Source organism: Ammospiza caudacuta, chromosome 13 (assembly GCF_027887145.1).
Source record: "Ammospiza caudacuta isolate bAmmCau1 chromosome 13, bAmmCau1.pri, whole genome shotgun sequence".
In the NCBI taxonomy this organism is placed as follows: domain Eukaryota; kingdom Metazoa; phylum Chordata; class Aves; order Passeriformes; family Passerellidae; genus Ammospiza; species Ammospiza caudacuta.
The window spans coordinates 14,357,141-14,375,606 of NC_080605.1; the positions used below are offsets into that span (position 1 = coordinate 14,357,141).

Consider the following 18,466-nt stretch of genomic DNA (forward strand, 5'->3'; position numbering starts at 1 on the left):
TTTATTCATGACAAATAAAGGGCTGGGGTGTTTTGTTTTTTTTTTACATGTGAAGGCTTATTCTGCTTGGTTGCAGCAGTAATATTGTAAGAATGGGAACTTTCTCTGTTGTATGGAAATCTGATGACTCGAGGCACCACTGCTTTCAAAGAATTCATTTGGACTGAAGTTGTAGTATTATTTATCCACATAAATGCAGATTTCTGCCAAAATTCCTGTGGATAGTCCTGATGACCCCAGTAATTCACACTACCTGCCTTCCTCACTTGAAGACTCCCAGCCTGTGTTTGACACCCCACAGTTGTGTGGCATTCCCACTCAAGGAGATTTTGTGCATCATTGAGGTATCGTGTTCAGCTCAACTAGCTGTCTTGAGCATCATATCCAGAGTTTGAAGGTCAGATTTTCTGTATAGTTTCCTCCTGTTCCTCTCCAAGTTAAGCTCTGCATTTCAACATGGTTATGGTGGGAGAGAAGTCTCTGGACAAGCAGCCAGAGCAGCTTTTTCCTCAAAGGCAAATGTGCCTGCAAGTGCCTCTGCAGCTGAAGCAGCCACTGTGCTCTGAGCTTGGTCTGCACTGGCTCCAAGGATGAGCAGCTTCTGTGAGGCTGTTTGGCATTCCATGTCTGATCTCTGGCTGGATTTCTCTGCTGTGGCAGCAGGAGTGTGACCTTGTGTACTTTCTGTTTCAGAACCAAGAGGACAGCACATCCAGCAATCCCTATGCTCTGTCCAACTCCGTGACACCCCCCTTGCCCACGTTCGCCCGGGTCTCCAATGCCTACGGCTCCTACCAGGACTCAAACATCCCATTTCCACGGACCTCTGGAGCCAGGTTCTGTGGTGCAGGTCAGCCCTGTCACTGATCCATTCAAACAGGTACCCAGGGAATGGTCCTTTTAGATGTCTTGGGGAGCACTTGCCTCTGAACAAGATGAGGTTTGGTCATTGCCATGCAAGGAGTAAGGAATGGTGTTAAAGTAGTGATACTGTGGTAAATTTAGAGGTGAGACTAGTTAGCAACTGTTTGCAGTTGGGGTTGCATGTGGGGCTTTAGCATTTGGAAATGCAGGGCTAGCTGAAGAGATAACCTTTGGCTTGTGGCATGCCAGAAGCATTGACAGATCTTTTTATAGAACACTGGGAATAGCTGTTTTCCTTGCCTAGTTCTCTGCTACCAGCATCACATTACTGGGTGTATTTTGGCACTCAGTCTTCACAAAACTCCTGTGATTTGGAGTTGAATTTACCCCTTGCTGAAACCATATTCATATTACTAACCACTCTTTTCTCATTCTACACTCTTTCACTTATCCAAAATAGCTTTCCCAAGGTCATTAAGAAACTTCCCCTAAAGGAAAGATGGGGTACAATAACATCCAGGTTTCCAGGAGAGCACATAGAGGGTAAAGTTCATTAAAAACCAGGTTAAGATCTGAGTAAGAACTGTTAAGTTTCACTGAGCTGTTTCAGATGCACACATGCCTTCTCTGAACCTGACTGCATCCCAGTGTGAGCACATTTTGAAAGCTGCTTTTCATACAGGCCTCCCTGAATTCCCAAGTAAAACAGAATAATATTGATTGAATAGGCCCAATAAAGCCTGCTGCATCCTGAAATGCTTGCAAGAGTAGGTGGCTGAAGACACTTGAGAGGCTAACAAATGGGATAAGGCTTGTGAGAGAATGTTTTGCAGTTGGTTTCAGATGTCTGGGGCTCTCCTGTTGAAGAAGAGAGTTGTACAAGCTGCAGTGGTTTCTCTGCATTGCCAAACATCACCTCACTTACCTCTGGAGTAACAGTGCTTGGCAAGTTCTGGTGGAGAGTTAAACATGAGCATACATTTGCTCATTTTCTTTCCCTGTCTTTTCTCTAACAGCTATAAGCCACTTGAAGTTGTGCTTTTGAGAGAAACATCTCAAAACCCCCATGCTTTGTAGTGGGTTTGCAGGGAGTTGATTTGGGTTGAGAGAATGTCTGCTTTTAGTTTATAATTAGTAAGGGCAGTGGATAAGAACCAAGCCCCCTGCCTCTGATACACAGGGAAATTTGGTCATTTAGTTTGAACCACCCCTGAGTGATCTCCTCCTTGCTGCACGATCTTGATGCCATGTCCTGTCCCTTCAGGGTACCTGGTGTATTTCACGAGACCCATGACCATGCACCGCGCCGTGTCCCCGATGGAGCCCACACCCAGGTGAGTCCCCTGTGTGGCCTTTGAGCTGTGCTGCTGTCAGGGGCAGGAAAGCAGGAAAATACCAGGTTCTGCATTGGAGCTTGTCCCCTCCAGTATTAGCTGTGCCCTCAGCGCAGAGCACCTGGGCCCTTACACCACAGGGCCTCAGCAGAGACTTCTTCCCGGACAGTGGCACCATTGCTGGCAGCTTGGGTTGGTGGAGATGTCAGTGTGAGCTGCAGGGTGTTTTGGTGGGAAAAGGCCCTGGAAGTGTGTTCCCTTTCTTCCAGGTCTCTGTCAGCTTTATCAGCCTACCACAGTGGCCTCATCACTCCGATGAAGATCCGCACGGAGACTCCGGGCAACCTGCGCTTGTACAGTGGGAGCCCAACGCGCAGTGAGAAGGAGCAGGTCTCCATCAGCTCCTTCTACTACAAAGAAAGGGTAAGTACCACACCAGAACACTGCTGCCAGCACTTCAGCCTTCATGATCTGTTTTCCTTTCATTTAGCATTGCTAGTAACAGAAGCTTTATATTTCTCTCAAAAAGACATCTTTTTACAGGCAGCTCTGTCAAATGGATTTATCTCCTATTAGTAACTTCTTTACCAATCCTCTCTAGCATTTAACCTGCTTATTTTGATGTTTCTCTGTGCTGACCAGCACAGTTCCCTTCTGTGCATTACACTGTCTCCCTTTGCATTATGTAGGGTTAAAATCTCACCATGTAAAAAGTTGTAGTCTTCGGATAGGTACAGATAGGCAGCTCTTGTTGTTCTGGGTAGTCCCTGATACATAAAACTGCAAAGGGTTGTGACTCTCTGCAGCTCTCTGCCAACCTCTCCTAGTCTATGGGATGTGGTTGGTTATTTCTATTTCAGGTGTCTCTTTCAGGGATATGTGCCCTTTTTTTTTTATCTAAACAAAAATAATTTCTACATGATTCTCTGAAGACATTCCAATTCACATAATTCTAGTTTAGGTGAAGGTTTTGCTGTTGTTCCTCTTTACAAGGCTTTGGAGAAGAGTGGGATTGTTTCCTTCTGGGACATGGTGGGTGAGAAGGACCTGTGGTAATTGTAGGGTGGCTGCAGGGTAGTTGTAAAGCAGCTGTGAGGGCCTGGTGTGCTTGGAGCAGATGCTGTGGGAGCAGTAGGCCAAGCAGATTGTTAGAAACTAATTGTGCTTCAGTAGGGGGTGAAGTGGCTTGCAAAAATGCAGTAAGCTTCCACTGGGAGCCTCAGAATTTGGGGCATTGAGTAGTTTATTCACTGTCCCTGCAGAGGACATGGATCTGTTGCAGCAGTGAAGAGCTTCCAGGTAACCCAGGGAAAGCCAAAAGTTGTCTGCACTCTGCTGGCAGAAGGGTTTGGGAACTCGTGTTCCAGGAGCAGAGGAAGTCAAAGCCTTGAACACCCATCCTTCCTGGGCACCCAGACAAGTCTTGTTTTTCTGGTGGTGCTGGGTGTGTCAGCCCATCCTGTCTCTGGGACTGTGTCCTGCTTACATGATGTCATTACAGCTCCCAGCTGTGGGGAGAGCCCCTGTCCCCAGTGCAAGTTCTGCTTCCATACAGACCACAGAAGACTCTGAGTCCCCATCCTGTTCTTTTTTTCCCACACAAGCTTTTCATTTTTTTTATTAAAAGAGAAAATGGTGCTGCCTGGAATTACAGAAGAGAATTATAGCCTGTCCTGGTCTTTGTAGGAGAGTTTATTTAAAGAGCTACCTCTGTCCTCTGCAGCAGGCTTGTCCCCATACACAGCCTCTCTAAGATGACAGACAAGGCTAAAAATAACATGTGGATCCAGCTTGGTGCAATTTCATGTGACCTGTCTCCCCAGCCCTTGTATTGATGGCAACAAGATTTTTGTCACAGGGTAAAAGAAATGAAGAGAACAAAGCATGTGTGCAGCCATATCTGCTGAAAGCCAAGGGAAATTCCTGTGTTCCCCTTCCCCTGCCGAGCTATCTTCTGGCATGCTGGAATAAATGTAAGAACCCTAGCAGGGAGCTGGTTTAAATGTTCTTGCAGATGAAATAGTGTTAAAAAAATCCCCAAAAATCCTGTATCTCCCTTCAGGAAAGGTTTTCTGATTCTTCAGGAGTTGATGTCATGGCCTCTGTTAGATCAATGCTACATATTTTTGTTATTTCATTGGGACAGTTTTAATAAGCCCAGACTCTGAGTTTAGTTAACTCCTAGCTCTGAAGCTTGGATTTTATATTCATATTAAATAAAAGCTGAAATTTTGTGCATCAAACTGTGATATCAGACAACCTCATCACCAAAACTGAATTTATCAGCCATAACCAAGTATTTAAATCCAGTGTAGCAACCACTGGCATCCACTACCATTAGCAAACAAATGGAATTTGCCCATTGCTAGACAGGAAAAGATGTCATGTTCCCATAAAGGCTGGGGAGCTGCTGATTTCCAGCAGAGAGCTCCTTAGTAAGCCAAAATGATGCTAAATCTAGCTCTGAGCCTTTCTGTGCTCATTTAAATATGTGTATATATATGTGCATGCACTCACACACATCTATATATATATATATATATATATATACATATATCTTTCTCACTTCTTATTCACACATGCACACTCCTCATTTCTTCCTCCCTCTTTTTCACTTCTCAAAAAAAACCCCCACTGAAGAGCAGTAGTCAGCAGAAAGGAGGAGCTTTCTCTGTATCATGGCATTGCTGTCAGTGTTTTGAAGCTGAGTGTCTCTTAAAGAAGGTGCCATGGAGTTTTTTCCCCCTGCAGTTAGAGGGTCCTGCCCGTGGTGACCTGGGGGCTGCTTAGCCTTGCTGTACCTGGGTGTGGTGACAGGGGTGTCCTTATGCTTCCCATCAGGGAGCTGGTGGGGGGACTGAACTTAGTTTTGCTGCTTTTCCACTGTACTGAATTTCCTTCAACTAACCCTTTTCTCCTTCTCTGTGAGGCCTGCTGGAGGAACCTGTAGCACATGGCTGCAGCCTTCTCCTCTCTTTTTCCAGGGGGCCCTGCAGCCAGCCTTGGCTGCCTGGCTGTAGGGCTCTCCCAGCAGTGAGATGCAAGGGGATGTAGAGGCTCAAGACATGGTTGATGGTCCTGACTGTCTATCATCAACTGAAAACAAATGCAAAATACATTGTACCTGACCTAAATATCCTCTTTTATTGTGTTGACTCCTAGAGATCTGTACACACAACTTTTTTTCAAGTGAGTGTACAATAATGTGCTTTGAAAGATTCCATTTGCTGTTGCTGTAATACTGTGTGAGTACCTATTGCAATATCTTCAAGTTCCTAATGAAAGCCTCCTTTGGAGCTATTTGGCATAGTCAGTCAGTGAATTTGATTGCTCACTCAATCTGAATGAGTTTCTCAGCCCATTATGACAATACCCACATGGCCCTGCCAAGTAGCAGTGTCTCTACATCCCTTCTAATATCCTGACATATGGTTTTTATTGTTTAAAATGAAAGTGAACAGTTACAGCAGGTTCCAATGAATGAAGTTCTGGAGGATGCTGGATGTTAAAGGGAATCTGAGTGAGCAGGGGTGTCTGTTTAGCTTCCTGCAGATATCTGTGCCATGGCACTGGACAGCTGTGCTAAAAATGATGCAATTTACACTTAGCTGCCTTCCTCTTCAGGCAAGAGGAGTAAAACTTTGGAGTTTAGGCATGTGGGGCACTAGGGTGTTGTCTTCTGCTCAATTCATGATATGAACAAGGTCACATGAAGCAGTTCAGTGCTTCTTGCAGTAATACAGCTCCATGTGGAAGACTTTATTCAGATTTGTGTTTCCCAGAGTCTTCCATAGAGGCTGGTGTTGGGCACAGACACAGCAGCCCTTGCTCTGCCAGAGCCATCAGTAATGCTCTGTACAAATGTGTGAGGTGAAAGTGGTTTGCAATGTTCACTGTGTACCAGAGCCATTGGGAACAGTATCTTTTACTCTGCTGGTTCAGGGCACGTTTCATTTCAGTTTATTTACCTTTGTCTTTAACTCTCTTGGTGTCTCTCTTGCCTCCTCCTGGGTATAATGTTTTCGCGTACAGATGTCTCCTCGCTCTGCCCGGCGCCGTTGGTCCATACAAGCAATTAACGACTTCCCGGTACTGTGTGCTGTGCTAATTCTGTCCTTGATATGACCCTGTCTTCTGCCCAAGGGCCCAAGAATAAAATGCCACCTGCCTGCCTTTGAGTAACCTGCACAGAGCTGGGGGACTCACGCTCCACGCAGGGCTAGGGCTTCACAAGAGCAGATGAACCTGTAAGTGGGCAGGAGCAGACAGTCTTTGGCAAGGTGCTGTTACTGACCCACAGGATGCCTGTTTCACCTGGCCTTGTGGTCAGGAAAGGATGCCAAGGGGTAATTTGAAGTGTAAGAAAAGATCAACCTCTAAGATACAGAGTGCACTGTAGAGGAGCTGAGTGATTATTATGTATCATCAACCAACTGATGAGACTGACATTAGAGCACCTAATTTCTGAAAAGATAAAGCCTTGCTGGAGAGGGAGGGAAGATCACTTAAGGGCTGTGGAAGAAACAAACTGGTTGAGTTTCTGACAACAATCTGTCATCTCATTAGCATGAACTGCCACTTCTCAGTGCAATCCATCACACAGTCTTATTTCCTGGATCAAAAAATGCAATTTCTTCTTAACTTGTGATCTTCTCCCAGCCCTTGGAGTTGCACCACTGCATTCATTCAGAGTGGTTGCACTTCAGCCACCCTGGCAGGTACTCCCTCCTCCTGGCACCTGCCCTGCCAAGTCTGCTTTGACTTTTGTTTTCCGATTGTCAGGTCCACGTGTCCCTCAGGCTCCAACATCATTCATGATAGCATCTTCTTGATGATATCAGGATTGCTCAAGCTGTGCTGTACATGTGGGCAATTACTATTTCATCACTCATCTTCCAAGCATAGATGAAGCTCAGAAAATTCCATTTCAATTTAAAGATGATCTCTTTAAGTCTGTTTGTCTTAATGTCTGCACCAACAACTGTTTTTTCACAGCTGCTGTCCTTCATGCTATCTCTTCATAAGACAGCAGGGAATAAAATAGAATCCTGTAACACCTGATTTAACTTGGTATAATAGGATCATGTTTTCCTAATTGCAAGAGTTCTAAGACTGTACTAGCAAATAATAGGTGAAAGAAACCAGAAGTAATTTACTTGACTCTATCAAGGCATTTTACAAAGAGCCTTGTGAGCAGCAGAGGCAAGAAATTAAGTTCTGTCTTGAATCAGGAGCAGACTGAAAGAAAGAAAATCAAGCAATGAACTTGCCAGCTTGTGTGGTAAATTGCAGAGCACAAAGGCTATGGTTTAATTCCCTTACTACTGTCCTGGAAGGAAGAGCAAGTAGTGATGTGATTAAGTTATAATTTTCAATAATGCATATTTAAAAGGGATACAGGGGTTAGTCCAAGCCTTGAAGGATTGATTGTATTTGTGGATAACCTTTGAAAGAGGCTAAACTGACTCTCTGAAGGGGGCAGCAGTGCCTAAGGTGAAGACACAGGCTTACACAAGAAGAGGCATAGGTTATTAGTGCAAATAACATGCCTTCCTTCTGGAAGAAGAGCTCAGCATTGCTCAAGGTGTTTGGGGAAGCAAGAGTTTAGCAAGTTTACAAGAAGCAATAACTGCTCTTTCTTTCTAGCCTTCTCCTCTGAAGTGCCCATGCTTCAGGGCAGGTGCCAGCTATTGATTGATGGACGCTATAAAGAAATATTCCTTCTGTGGGGCACTTGATTCAAAAAGGCCTTGGATTTTTTTAGCACCTTTATGGCAGGTGCCTGATACTGTGGGAGATGCTGGAAATAGTAAATGTTGATTATTTTGAAGAGAAAATCCAGGCAGTGCTGCATGAACCACACGGGGGAGTTAATCTGTAGGCAGTTGTTCAGAATAAAGGAGCATAGCATTCTACAGGGAGGAAACAATTTTTGCATTTTATTTAAAAATAAATAAATACAAGAAGCAGCTTGAACCTGACTTGAGCAGGTTTAACTATTTTGTACATGTCTTATTGCAGCTTAATCTCTTGGCATTGAGTCTGTTCTTTTCTGTTCACAACCTTTACCTTTACCTTACTAATGCCAGTTTATACCACAAACCCTGAAATTTTGCATATGCTGATGTGAAACAGGCATTTTACATTTCAGGATCCTGCTTAAAGCCCTGCCTGCCTCAGCAGGATCCAAAGGCACACACACCCAAGTGCTCAGCATCCTTTCCAAGCGGGCAGCGTTTTGCAACTCCTGCTGCTGAGTGTGCAGTGATGATGGTGGTTGCTACAAAGCAGTTGGTGGCTTATTCTTGGGCTATCTGTTTCTACATGTAACCCATTTACTGCCATCGTTATCACCTCAGATTGCAGCAAATTACAGCCTTAGGTATAGTAGTGCAGGTGCAGGCTGGCTTTTTTAGTCATTATCCAGTGCTGTTCCCTGCTGTCACCTCCAACCCATGATTGCCATAAATGCTCTGGTTTCTTTCCTTCTCGTGCTCTGAGGAACTGATGAGTCTTAATTTACTTATCACTGTAGTTATTTTCTTTGGTGTCTTCCTCTCATTAAACTGAGGAGCAGCTGAGTAGATGCAGTTCTTGGCATGGATTCTAGGCTTCAGAAAGAGCTAGAAATGTCGTGGGCAGTGCAGAAGACCTGTGCCTTTGTCCTTCAGCTGCCAGCAGCTAGCTTGGTGCATGTTGATTCCTGCTTCAGCTCCAACTGTTATGTTCCCTGCTCCCCATCCTGACCTGTGCTCCAGCCCCGAGGAAGGGATGTGTTTCTGCTCTACCCTAATCCCCCTGAGCCTTGGTGACACCTTTTGATTACACCATAGTGGGAGCTTCTCCTGGGAGAAGAGGTGAAACAGGAGGGAGGTGGACCTTGGCCAGATAAACCCAACCTAAAGCTTTCTTTGTCTCTGATAATCCCTGTTAAATGCACTCAGATACCACCTGGTGGAGAGCTGCTCCTGTAATTAACACCAGCAATTATTGGATTCAAAGTGGAACTTCTGCTGTCAATGGTGATGAACTTTACCCCATCTCTGATGGTTCCCATACTTCTGATTGTGGGGTTTTTTTAATTCTTACTTGCTGTAGCTGAGGTAAACTGGAATTACAAAAAAACCCAGGCTTTTTTCATGGTGACTACATGTAGCTTTATGATTTTTTTTCTGTCACAGCTTTAGGGGCTGGAAGTGGTGGGCATGGAAGTGTAGTACAGGCAGGGCCTGTGGCCATTGACTAATTCCATTCCTGGAGCTGCACCAGTAAAGAATTAGGGTTTCCTTTTTTGGCAGTAAACAAGCAGAGTTAAAAGGAAGAAAACAGGACAATTTTGGTTTGAGTCCAAGTTCTCAGGGGGTTCTGGTACATTTAGTGTTTCCATTTGTATGGTGATATGCTAAAAGCAAGCAGTGGAAACCATTCATGAGAGCTCTTTTTCATTCTCATCTTCATTTGTTGTCATTCTCCTCCAAAAAAAAAGACCCAATTGCCTGTGGAAAATGATATGTGTTGTCCATGTTTGTAGTCTTGAAATGCCTGTTGGGAGGCTTCTTCAGTCTGCTCTTGCAGGAGGCAGGAGCAGGTTGAATCTGTTCCCAAGACTGGGCAGAGGGAGCTCTCCATCGACTCAGTCCCGGGGGCAGCTGGCTTACAGATGGCCAGAAGGTGGCAAGTTGCTCTCCAAATTACCTACCAAGCTCTAGAAGCTCTTGTTGATAGCCCTGCAGAACATGGTTCTGTGTCTGCAAGCCTGGGCTCAAACACCTGCTCAGACACAGCACAAATAACAGCTTTTGCTGTGAAGCCTGGTAGCCCTTCCAGGACCGTGCCTGAGCTCTTTCCTCCTGGCATGTCATTGTGCTGAGGCTCCCAAGTCACTCATACATTGATTTTGGTAGCCTCAGCAGCTCCTCAGTGCACCTGGAGACAACATTTGCTGTCCTGAGAAAGAATGAGGTACTCAAGTGCCACTGTTACTTGGGAACCTTCTTGTAGTACAGCCCACGTCCTTCAGCATGGGATTGGCAGCTAAACCTCTAGGTGTTATCAAAACAGGATTAGCTTGCCCAACATCAAGAGAGGCAGAGCTGATCCAGACTGTGACTTGATTAGGAACTGATGGACTGAAGAGAGGTGGGTCTCTTGCCTGACCCCATTCTAGCCACCTTGCACTGCACAGTGCTCTTCACTTTCAGGGGACAGATAAATAGTGAAGGCAGATTCCTCTTGGATTAATTAGGATTTGAATAGCTGTGGCAGAGAACTAGTCAGTCAGCTTTTCCAGAGCACTGGGTGCTGACAGCCCTATTTCTACCAGTGTTTCACCCCTCTGAATGTTGGGCACCATGCAAGCTCTGCTCCTCTTTACTCAGGGGTGGTGGAAGATCGGGGGAATGGTGATGCTTTGGAACATCAGCATCCCTGGAAAAACCCACCTTTGCCTCCTTTGAGGCTGAAATGCCTTCTTCACTTGCTGTCAAGCTACAGTCTCTGATCCTCAGCTGTGCAGTGCTCAGAGAAGCTTCAGGAGCTCATCCTTTTTGCTTCTTGTGGCATGTGTTAGTTGTGTGCTCAGCATGGCAAGACCTCCTCAGCACACTGGCCTAAGCTTGGCCCAGGCAGGCAGTGGCATTTCTTAAGGTCATGAGTAGTTTATAAAGGACATTTTGTGTCTGATAAGCCTGTCCAGGTTCTCACAGGACTGCATGGTCATGTTCAAAAGCCATTTGGCACTCAGCCATCCCAGAGCTGGCCTCACCCCCAAAGTAAAGGTGATCCTGCTTGAAGATGCAAGTCCTGCCTTTCCTTATTCCAGTCTGCTCTTTAGGAGCACCAATGTGAGCCTGTGTAAGCTGTGTCTGCCTTGCAGAACCATCAGCACAGGGCCTGCTGGCCCCTTGAGAGAGGGGCTGTTGTGCTTGGATGTGTGGGAAGGCCCAGCATGAGTGTCCCAGGAGAGGCTCCCTAAGTCAGCATGACTGGGTTGATCTGTCGGCTCTGTGTGGCAGTGAGGGAAGGCACCATAGGAGAGCAGCATTGCAAAGCACTGGAACCCTGCCTAGCAGCCAGCACTTCTTTCAGTAGAGCTCCAGTGCCTTCTGCCTGTCGTGCTGCCACACATCCTCTCATCCCTCCTCCTCACTCTCCTAGAGCAAGGAGCTGGAAGAGGTCAGGATACCAGACAGATACTCTGGTGTTTCACACAGCCAAGGTAGCTTTATGCAGCTTGGCTTTAAGGTGGCCTCTGTATCTGTTACAGGGAGTATTTGGGAATCTTGGCTTCTTGTTTCTGTTCCCTCCTGTGGGTTCCTCTCCTTTCTTCTCCCCCTTCTTATGTCCTGAGCCAGCTGTAAGTAGCTGTGAGCAAGGGATCCTTGCTAGGAAAACTTGGGCCCTGCTTTATCATCTGTGAGTTGTTTGTTTGAAGCTGTTGATAAAGCAGGAGGTGGGAGCCCTGTGCTGGCACTGAACAGGGCTGTTCTCACCCTGAGAGGGCAGACCTAGAGACAGTCTGGAGCTGTGGGCTTGCCCTGAGGCAAAGGGCGAGCAGCAGCTGCCTCCTGCATGTCTCTGTGCTGACGCTGGCTGGAGTCAGCAGTGGTTTATCTGCAAAGGGTTCCCAGAGAATGAGAATTGAATGATCCTCCTGCCAAACTTGCCCAGGTTTGATTGGCATCTCAATGCTGATTGGTTCTATTATTGGCTTTCACAGGGAAACTCACAAAATACTTTTTGAGTGAGTTTGACCTTGAGCTTGCTGCCTTGACCTGCTTTTCACTTCCTACAGATGGAGATGCTTGTTCTCCTGGGCATGTCATGGATGTTTTCCTGGGTAACACAGAGCCTTCTGAAAGGCAGGTTTGGGTGCTGCTTGCATTATTCCTGACCCTAGTGCTTTGTTCCCTGTCCCAAGCAGCCTCCTGTCCTCTTCCCCAGTAACACCTTGCCATTGGTTCTGCAGAAATCAAGGAGGTGGAAAAGCAAACGAGAGGGGACAGACGCCAACAACCGACCCATCAAAGCCGCTGGGAAAGTTATCATCCAAGATATTTCCTGTTTGCTGCCTGTCCACAAGCTGCTGGGAGAGCTCTACATGTGAGTACACGTGGGCTTCATCCTTTTCCAAATGAAAGTAGCTGTCTTTGGCATTGCTGTGCTTTAATCCTGACGTCAGTCAGCATGGATCTGTGAGCGTTTCTCTACATCCTTCCTCTTTCTTATCTCACTGCTTTTTTTGTATCCCCCTGCCTGTGAGAGGGCACCTGTCTCCTGTAAATCTGAAGAGTGTGAAGAAAGAAATTTGTGATGAGGTGTGGTCAGCAGAGTTTGAATCAGCATCATCACTGCAAACTTTACAGGTTCTGATTTTCACCTGCTAAAGAGAGAAATTATCAGTAGAAATTCTTTTTCAAATCTCATGTTAAATCACAGGCTTAAAAATCTCAGTAAATGCCTGTAAAACTATTAATAGCTCACAAAGATTTTTTAATTTCAGAAGTATTTAATATGTTCCCACTTAGAGTCTTGGTTTTACATATCAGGTCTGTTGTGCAGGTTGTTCTGTGTTACTAGAAAGGATGGAGTTCTGTGGGCATTTTTGTGTTTTTGTTGGTTTTGGGGTTTTGGTTTTTTTTTAACAAAAAAATCAAGCTCTTCAAAAAAAAAAAAGAGCTTCCTTTTTCCAGACTTTCTAAATCACATGGTTACAAAACCTCTGTTCCTGAGGTTTTTTTCCTTAGCTTTGGTAATACTGGCTGGTCCTTAGCAGAATTTCCAATCTATGGACATTCAGGGAAGAAGCGGATTTCCTTTATGAGGAAAGAGAGGAAAAAAACCCTTCCTTTCTCTCCCTTTCTATGTTATTAAAAAGAATATTCTTTAAAAAAACCTGTTGGACCTTTCTTCTTGGGACATCTTGTGTAAACAGCCTGACCCTTTTCCATGCACTGTAAAAATCTCAAGCAGTTGAAGTGTTGGGAAGATTTCTGATGACAGGCAGAAAAGCACACGTAGGCTTCCTCAGCCCACCTTGCCAGGCTGTCAAGGCTTCACACAGTGGGTGTGTTATTCCCCAGCAGGCCTGGTTCTTCCCAGGATGCCCCTGTCTCCCTGTGAGTCAGACAAAACAGACTGATGGATTGAATGGGAGCAGGACCATGTAGCCACTGGCACCAGCTTTTAGGGAGAGGAATGATTCTGGACTTCATGATGCCTCAGCAGAAGTTTGGTCTGATATCCTCTTGGAAATGGTGTTGCTTAGAATCAATCCCAGTAGTGTGGAGTTGGACTCAATGTGTGGTGTATTAGCAAAAATGAATAGTGGTAGGAGGATGGCAATGATCCCTGAATAACAGAGGATGGGATGGGAAGCTGGCCATGCAAAGAGGCTTGTATTGATTGGGAGGTCTGGGCTGCCCACTGCTGCCAGAGCCATGTTCCCCTTTCCCCCCATTTCTCCCCACCTTTGTAGGTAATGTGCCACTCAGAGCTGAGTTTCCTCCTTTCCTTCCAGACTGAATGTGAATAACATCCAGGAAACTTGCCAGAAGAATGCAGCCTCAGCCCTGGCCGTGGGCCGGAGGGATCTCGTGCAGGTATGCCATGGAATCCCCCCTCTTCCTCAGCATGCTGTGCCACCCTCCAATGGCTTGTCCTGTCACCAGCACCCAAAGGCCACTGAGATTCAGCAGCTCTGTCAGGAACTCCCTGGGTGATGAACCTGGCCTGTGGAAAGGCCACCAAGTTGGTCCCCACCTCTCTGACTCTGGGCATTAAGAGATTCCTTCCCAGGACTGCACACAGATTCTTTTATGCCCTTTGCCATACTGAGTCAAACACATTTTTCAGGGAATTCCTGTAGGCAAAGTGAGGAATGCAGCCTGCTTTTGAGTCATCAAATGGAGTAACTGTGCACAGAGTTGCCTAGCTGCTGTCAGCATTTTGATCCCTGATTTTTTTTTGTACTTATGTAATTGTTCCCATTGTTTGGCATTCTGCTGGCACTGGGTACTAACTGCAGCTATCTTCTCCCAAGAGAGCTTGGGCCCAGGGGCCCCAAAGTCAGGCTGGCTATTTGCCTTCAGCTGAAAATAGAAGAAAAATGGCTGTTGTGACCCATGCTTTTCCCTGTGATTAGTCCATTGCAACAGGCAGAACATTTGACAGGACATGGGAACACCTGAAAGAGATGGGAGTTGGCAGTGCCACAGTGTGCACATCTCCTCAGCATTTGGCTCTTCTAGAGCTGGATAGGCAACATGCATAGGCTTACCTGATCTAAGCAGAAGCTGACTCAGGCTGTTGTCTTGCTTCTGGTGGGTTCTGCAACACCAGCAGAGAGAAAGTAGGTCTGCTTCCCCCTTGCCTGTTCTCTTGCAGTCTGGTTTGTCCACATTGGACCAGAGTTTGGGTGGAGTAACTTCAGCAAGATTTCTCTGAGATAACTCTGTTTCTTGCTTGGTTTTCCCTGTCCCATGTAACTCCAGCCTGTAGTGCATCTCACAGCAGACATTCAGGCTTGACTTGCAAGTCGCAGGTTTGATGTGCTCTGTAGCAGTGTAGGGAGTGCCATCCTTCCTGTTTGCTTTCTGTGCACTCTCTTACTCAGCCCAGTCCTTGTTTCCATTTCTCTTCTGTTGCTCTCTCTGGTTTCATGGAGAGCAGCTTTGGGACTTTTCCTGGCTGTTCTTTGTACTTGGTGCTTGTGGTTTTTCTTTATTGTCTATGTTGTCAGTTCTCTGATTTCTGATGTCTTTTTAGCACCATGCTCTTTTTTTCTTTTCCTGCTTTATTTTTCATGCTAAACTAGAAGCTTTCCTTTTCCTTATAATATTCTAACTGTCCCATTTTTAAAGGCACAGCAGAAAAAAAATAGTCCTAGATCAGTGGTATAGAGACTGACAAGATGGAACTGTTTTCAAAGTAGAGGATGATAAATGAAAGAGAAATTTCATGTGAAGTGGTTAAACTTCTGAAATAGAAAAAGCAAACAGTGTTCTGTCTGTGCCAGGCTCCATTAGGAGAATAGCACTCAGTGATACCACTAATGACAGAGTACTTCTCATGCAAATTATGATTTACCAGTAAACTTTCTGCCACCAGACATCTCTGAACCCAAGAACTGTATCAAATCTAAACCCTTTTGAGGATAGTGACTATAAAATGCACTAATAGACTATAGACTGTTCTGCTTTTGCATTTAACCCAAACACAAATTGAGTAGGACAGGGAAAGCTTTGGTTTTGTGTTATTCTCTGCATTATTTGTGACACAGAGACCGAAACTGTTCCCTGCTGTCAGGGGGAAAAAAAAAACCAAACAGACAAGCTCCATTATTATCTGTCTGTCTGTGTGTGAATTTGTGCACACCTATGCCCTGGGAGTGTGGTTAATCCTAATTGTAGCTTTGCTGCTTTTCCTTCCTGTCTGCCAGGTTTGGTCACTGGCCATGGTAGCCACTGATCTCTGTCTTGGACCGAAGTCTGACCCAGATTTAGAGATACCTTGGGCACAACATCCATTTGGACGTCAATTACTGGAGTCCTTGTACGTGTCTGAATGCTGGGGAGGGGTTGGGGAATGGTTGGAAGGAGAGCCCTCCATAACTATCTATGTGTAAGGGGTCATTTCAGGTTTGGGATAGTGCCACAGCATGGATTTTTTTTTTCCCATCTCAAGCCTGTGATGCATCACAAAGGGAAACTCCAAATGTGTTTCTGGCATACAGGAGACAGCTCTTGACCTTCCACCTATCACTCAGGTCTTCCTTGGCCAGCATTGAGCAATAGGCCAGACACAGGTGGAGCTCTGCTTTCCATGCCCACAATGCTTGACTTGGAGATTTGGGTTTCCTGCTCCCCACTAAACGAGCCTGTTGGTGCAGCACCTTTTTTCACCTTCTAGTTTCCTGTTAGCTTTACTGGGAAGTGTTCCAGTGGCCACAAAGCCAAGTGTTAGCTACAAATGTTTTCCATGTGAATCTGCTCAGGAGTTACATAATCCATGACTGATACTATTTGTTGATCCATGCTATTTGGAAGTGCAGGATTTGTGTGATGTGCTTTCCATGCTGTTGCTTGGCTGAGCTCTCTCCTGCTGCATGGCAGCAGTGGGAGCACAGCACAGGTTGTTCTTTATCACTCTCAGCCTTCAGAGCAAACTGGAAACTTCCTAGCCTTCTAGAAAGCCTGCAGCAGCCTTTTGCCTTGTGACCCAGGTGCAGGACACTTGTACCCACAGGCCTTTGTCAAAAAGATGTTGTGGCTGGGAGTGAGTCTAATGGCTCCAGCACTGCATCAGAGCCCAAGTACTGCTGAATTCCCAGAGCTCCTCTCTTTCTCTCACCAGTTAGGTGTGAGTGCTTTCAGAAGGAGAACTTGGCTCCTCAAAAATGTGACAGAAAAGCCAACCCAGTCCCCAGTCCCTCAGTGCACATCTCCTGTGGGCAGTCATGACACCCAAACCCACGAGTGCAACAGGCTTGAAATTAACTGCCCCTGGAGTCTCAATGGTTTTGCTGCTGAATTCTGACCAGTCTCACACTCATTGTCTTTTTCATTTCCCAGGCTGGCTCATTACTCACAGCTCCACGATGTCCAGACCCTGGCCATGCTCTGCAGTGTGTTTGAAGCCCAGTCCAGGCTCCAGGGGTGCCCCAACTCTTGTGTCCCCTTTCCTCAGCGTGCCTCCAACCTGGCCTCCCATAGCCGATACGTATGATCACCATTTCTTTCCCATTTGTCTTGGATATCTTTGAACATCTCTCACATAGATGACATGATTTATTCTCCTTTCCCCCTCAACAGCCCAGCTTTACTTCCTCTGGCTCCTGTTCCAGCATGTCAGATCCTGGGATTGGCACTGGAGGCTGGAGTATAGGTATGAGACCTGGCTAGTAAATAAAGGAATCTCCCACCCTTCCAGCCAAGGTTTTAGATGGCTCCTGTGGTGGGGAAAAGAGGGAGTTAGGACTGGCTGTGACTGCAGATGTGCTCTGCCAGAGCAGCTCAGTGGGGTTTGGCCAGGATGGTGTGACTCCATGGCTGGAAGTGAGCAGGCCTTGCAGTATCTGTGTCGAGGCTCCTGCAGTCCCACACCTTCTGACTTCAATAGGTACTTCATTCAGTGAGTATCAAAAATGGCCCCAAAATGTCAACAGCTGGCTAATTCCACAGCATTTGGGGTAAAAGCAGTGCTGGGCTTTCTTCTCTCACTGGAAGAAATGCAGCAGTGGGAAAGACTGGGTTTTTGGTGCTGTGAATATCCACAGAGGTTTTTCATTGTCACAGAGGGGGGGCTCTGGTGTCAGAGTTGAAACTTTTGGTAGATTCCTAGTGATACACATGGCCTGGGGCAGCATCAGCCCTGTTAGCACCACAGCTGTAACTTTTCAGTGTGATATCAAGACATGTGTGACATGGGGAAGAGGAGAGGATGGGGGCTAGGGAAGTGGAGAATCTTTTGTAGCAGTTATTAGCAGTCATCTCCCTGCCCCCAGGGCTGTACCTTTACGTAACAGCAGTCCTGGTGATGAGAGCCCTCCCTGTCTAGGAAAGAGGAACCCAGGTCCGCCCAGGAAAATGTTCCCAAGCAAGCTGCATGGGATTGATTGCCTGGTTACTTTTTATCTAAAGCAGAAGGCAAAAGGGATTCCTCCACATCAGATTTCTCTGCCATGTTTCTGATGCCCAATAAGTCCTTTCACCAAAAGTGTTGTAGAAGCACTTGGCAAGCAGAGGCTGGCACGTAATTCTCGGAGGCGGGGCAGTGTTTGCTGGAATGCAGAGGGTGGTAGGACAGAGATAGGACTGAAACACGGGGGTGCAAACCTGTGGTCTTTCATGTCCCTTCCTGATTGCAGTTTTGAGGGGGGAGATGCACTCACAGCCTCTTGGTGTTTGCAGCAAACAAAGACACAGAGCAGACCTCCACTCCCTGGTGCGAGTCTTCTCCGGACGACTTCCGCTACGGAAACCTAACGTATCCTGATCCTCGGGAGAGGGAGAAGGACCAGCATGAGAAAAACAAAAGGTAGGTTATCACAGGCCTTGGGGGTACTCAGAGATGCCTTACTTGTGTCTCAGTCATGTAGAACTCCATGGCCAAGTCTCTTGGTGCTGTGTAGTACCACATCTGCCCCTAGACCTTGTCATTCACACAATTACTTGAGGAAGCTTCATCCTGCAGATCAGTGCTGCTGGGATTACACATGATGCATCCCTAAGAGGCCGTAGTGGGGATCCCAAAGGACAGTCCACCCACGG

At 46.3% G+C, this 18,466-nt stretch overlaps 1 protein-coding gene across 2 annotated transcripts in view; it reads left to right on the plus strand.

Moving 5' to 3' along the window:
* WDR59 (WD repeat domain 59) overlaps positions 1 to 18,466 on the plus strand; it is a 47,660-nt gene that overhangs the window by 25,423 nt on the left and 3,771 nt on the right. The window contains exons 16-25 of one of the 2 annotated variants that reach the window (XM_058813471.1): positions 694 to 850; positions 2,129 to 2,198; positions 2,468 to 2,621; positions 6,231 to 6,287; positions 12,166 to 12,299; positions 13,717 to 13,798; positions 15,637 to 15,749; positions 16,769 to 16,916; positions 17,009 to 17,081; positions 18,107 to 18,233. In XM_058813471.1, the coding sequence (XP_058669454.1) occupies positions 694 to 850; positions 2,129 to 2,198; positions 2,468 to 2,621; positions 6,231 to 6,287; positions 12,166 to 12,299; positions 13,717 to 13,798; positions 15,637 to 15,749; positions 16,769 to 16,916; positions 17,009 to 17,081; positions 18,107 to 18,233 (1,115 nt within the window). The remainder of the gene's footprint in view (positions 1 to 693; positions 851 to 2,128; positions 2,199 to 2,467; positions 2,622 to 6,230; positions 6,288 to 12,165; positions 12,300 to 13,716; positions 13,799 to 15,636; positions 15,750 to 16,768; positions 16,917 to 17,008; positions 17,082 to 18,106; positions 18,234 to 18,466) is intronic. The other variant, XM_058813470.1, reaches the window with a different exon arrangement.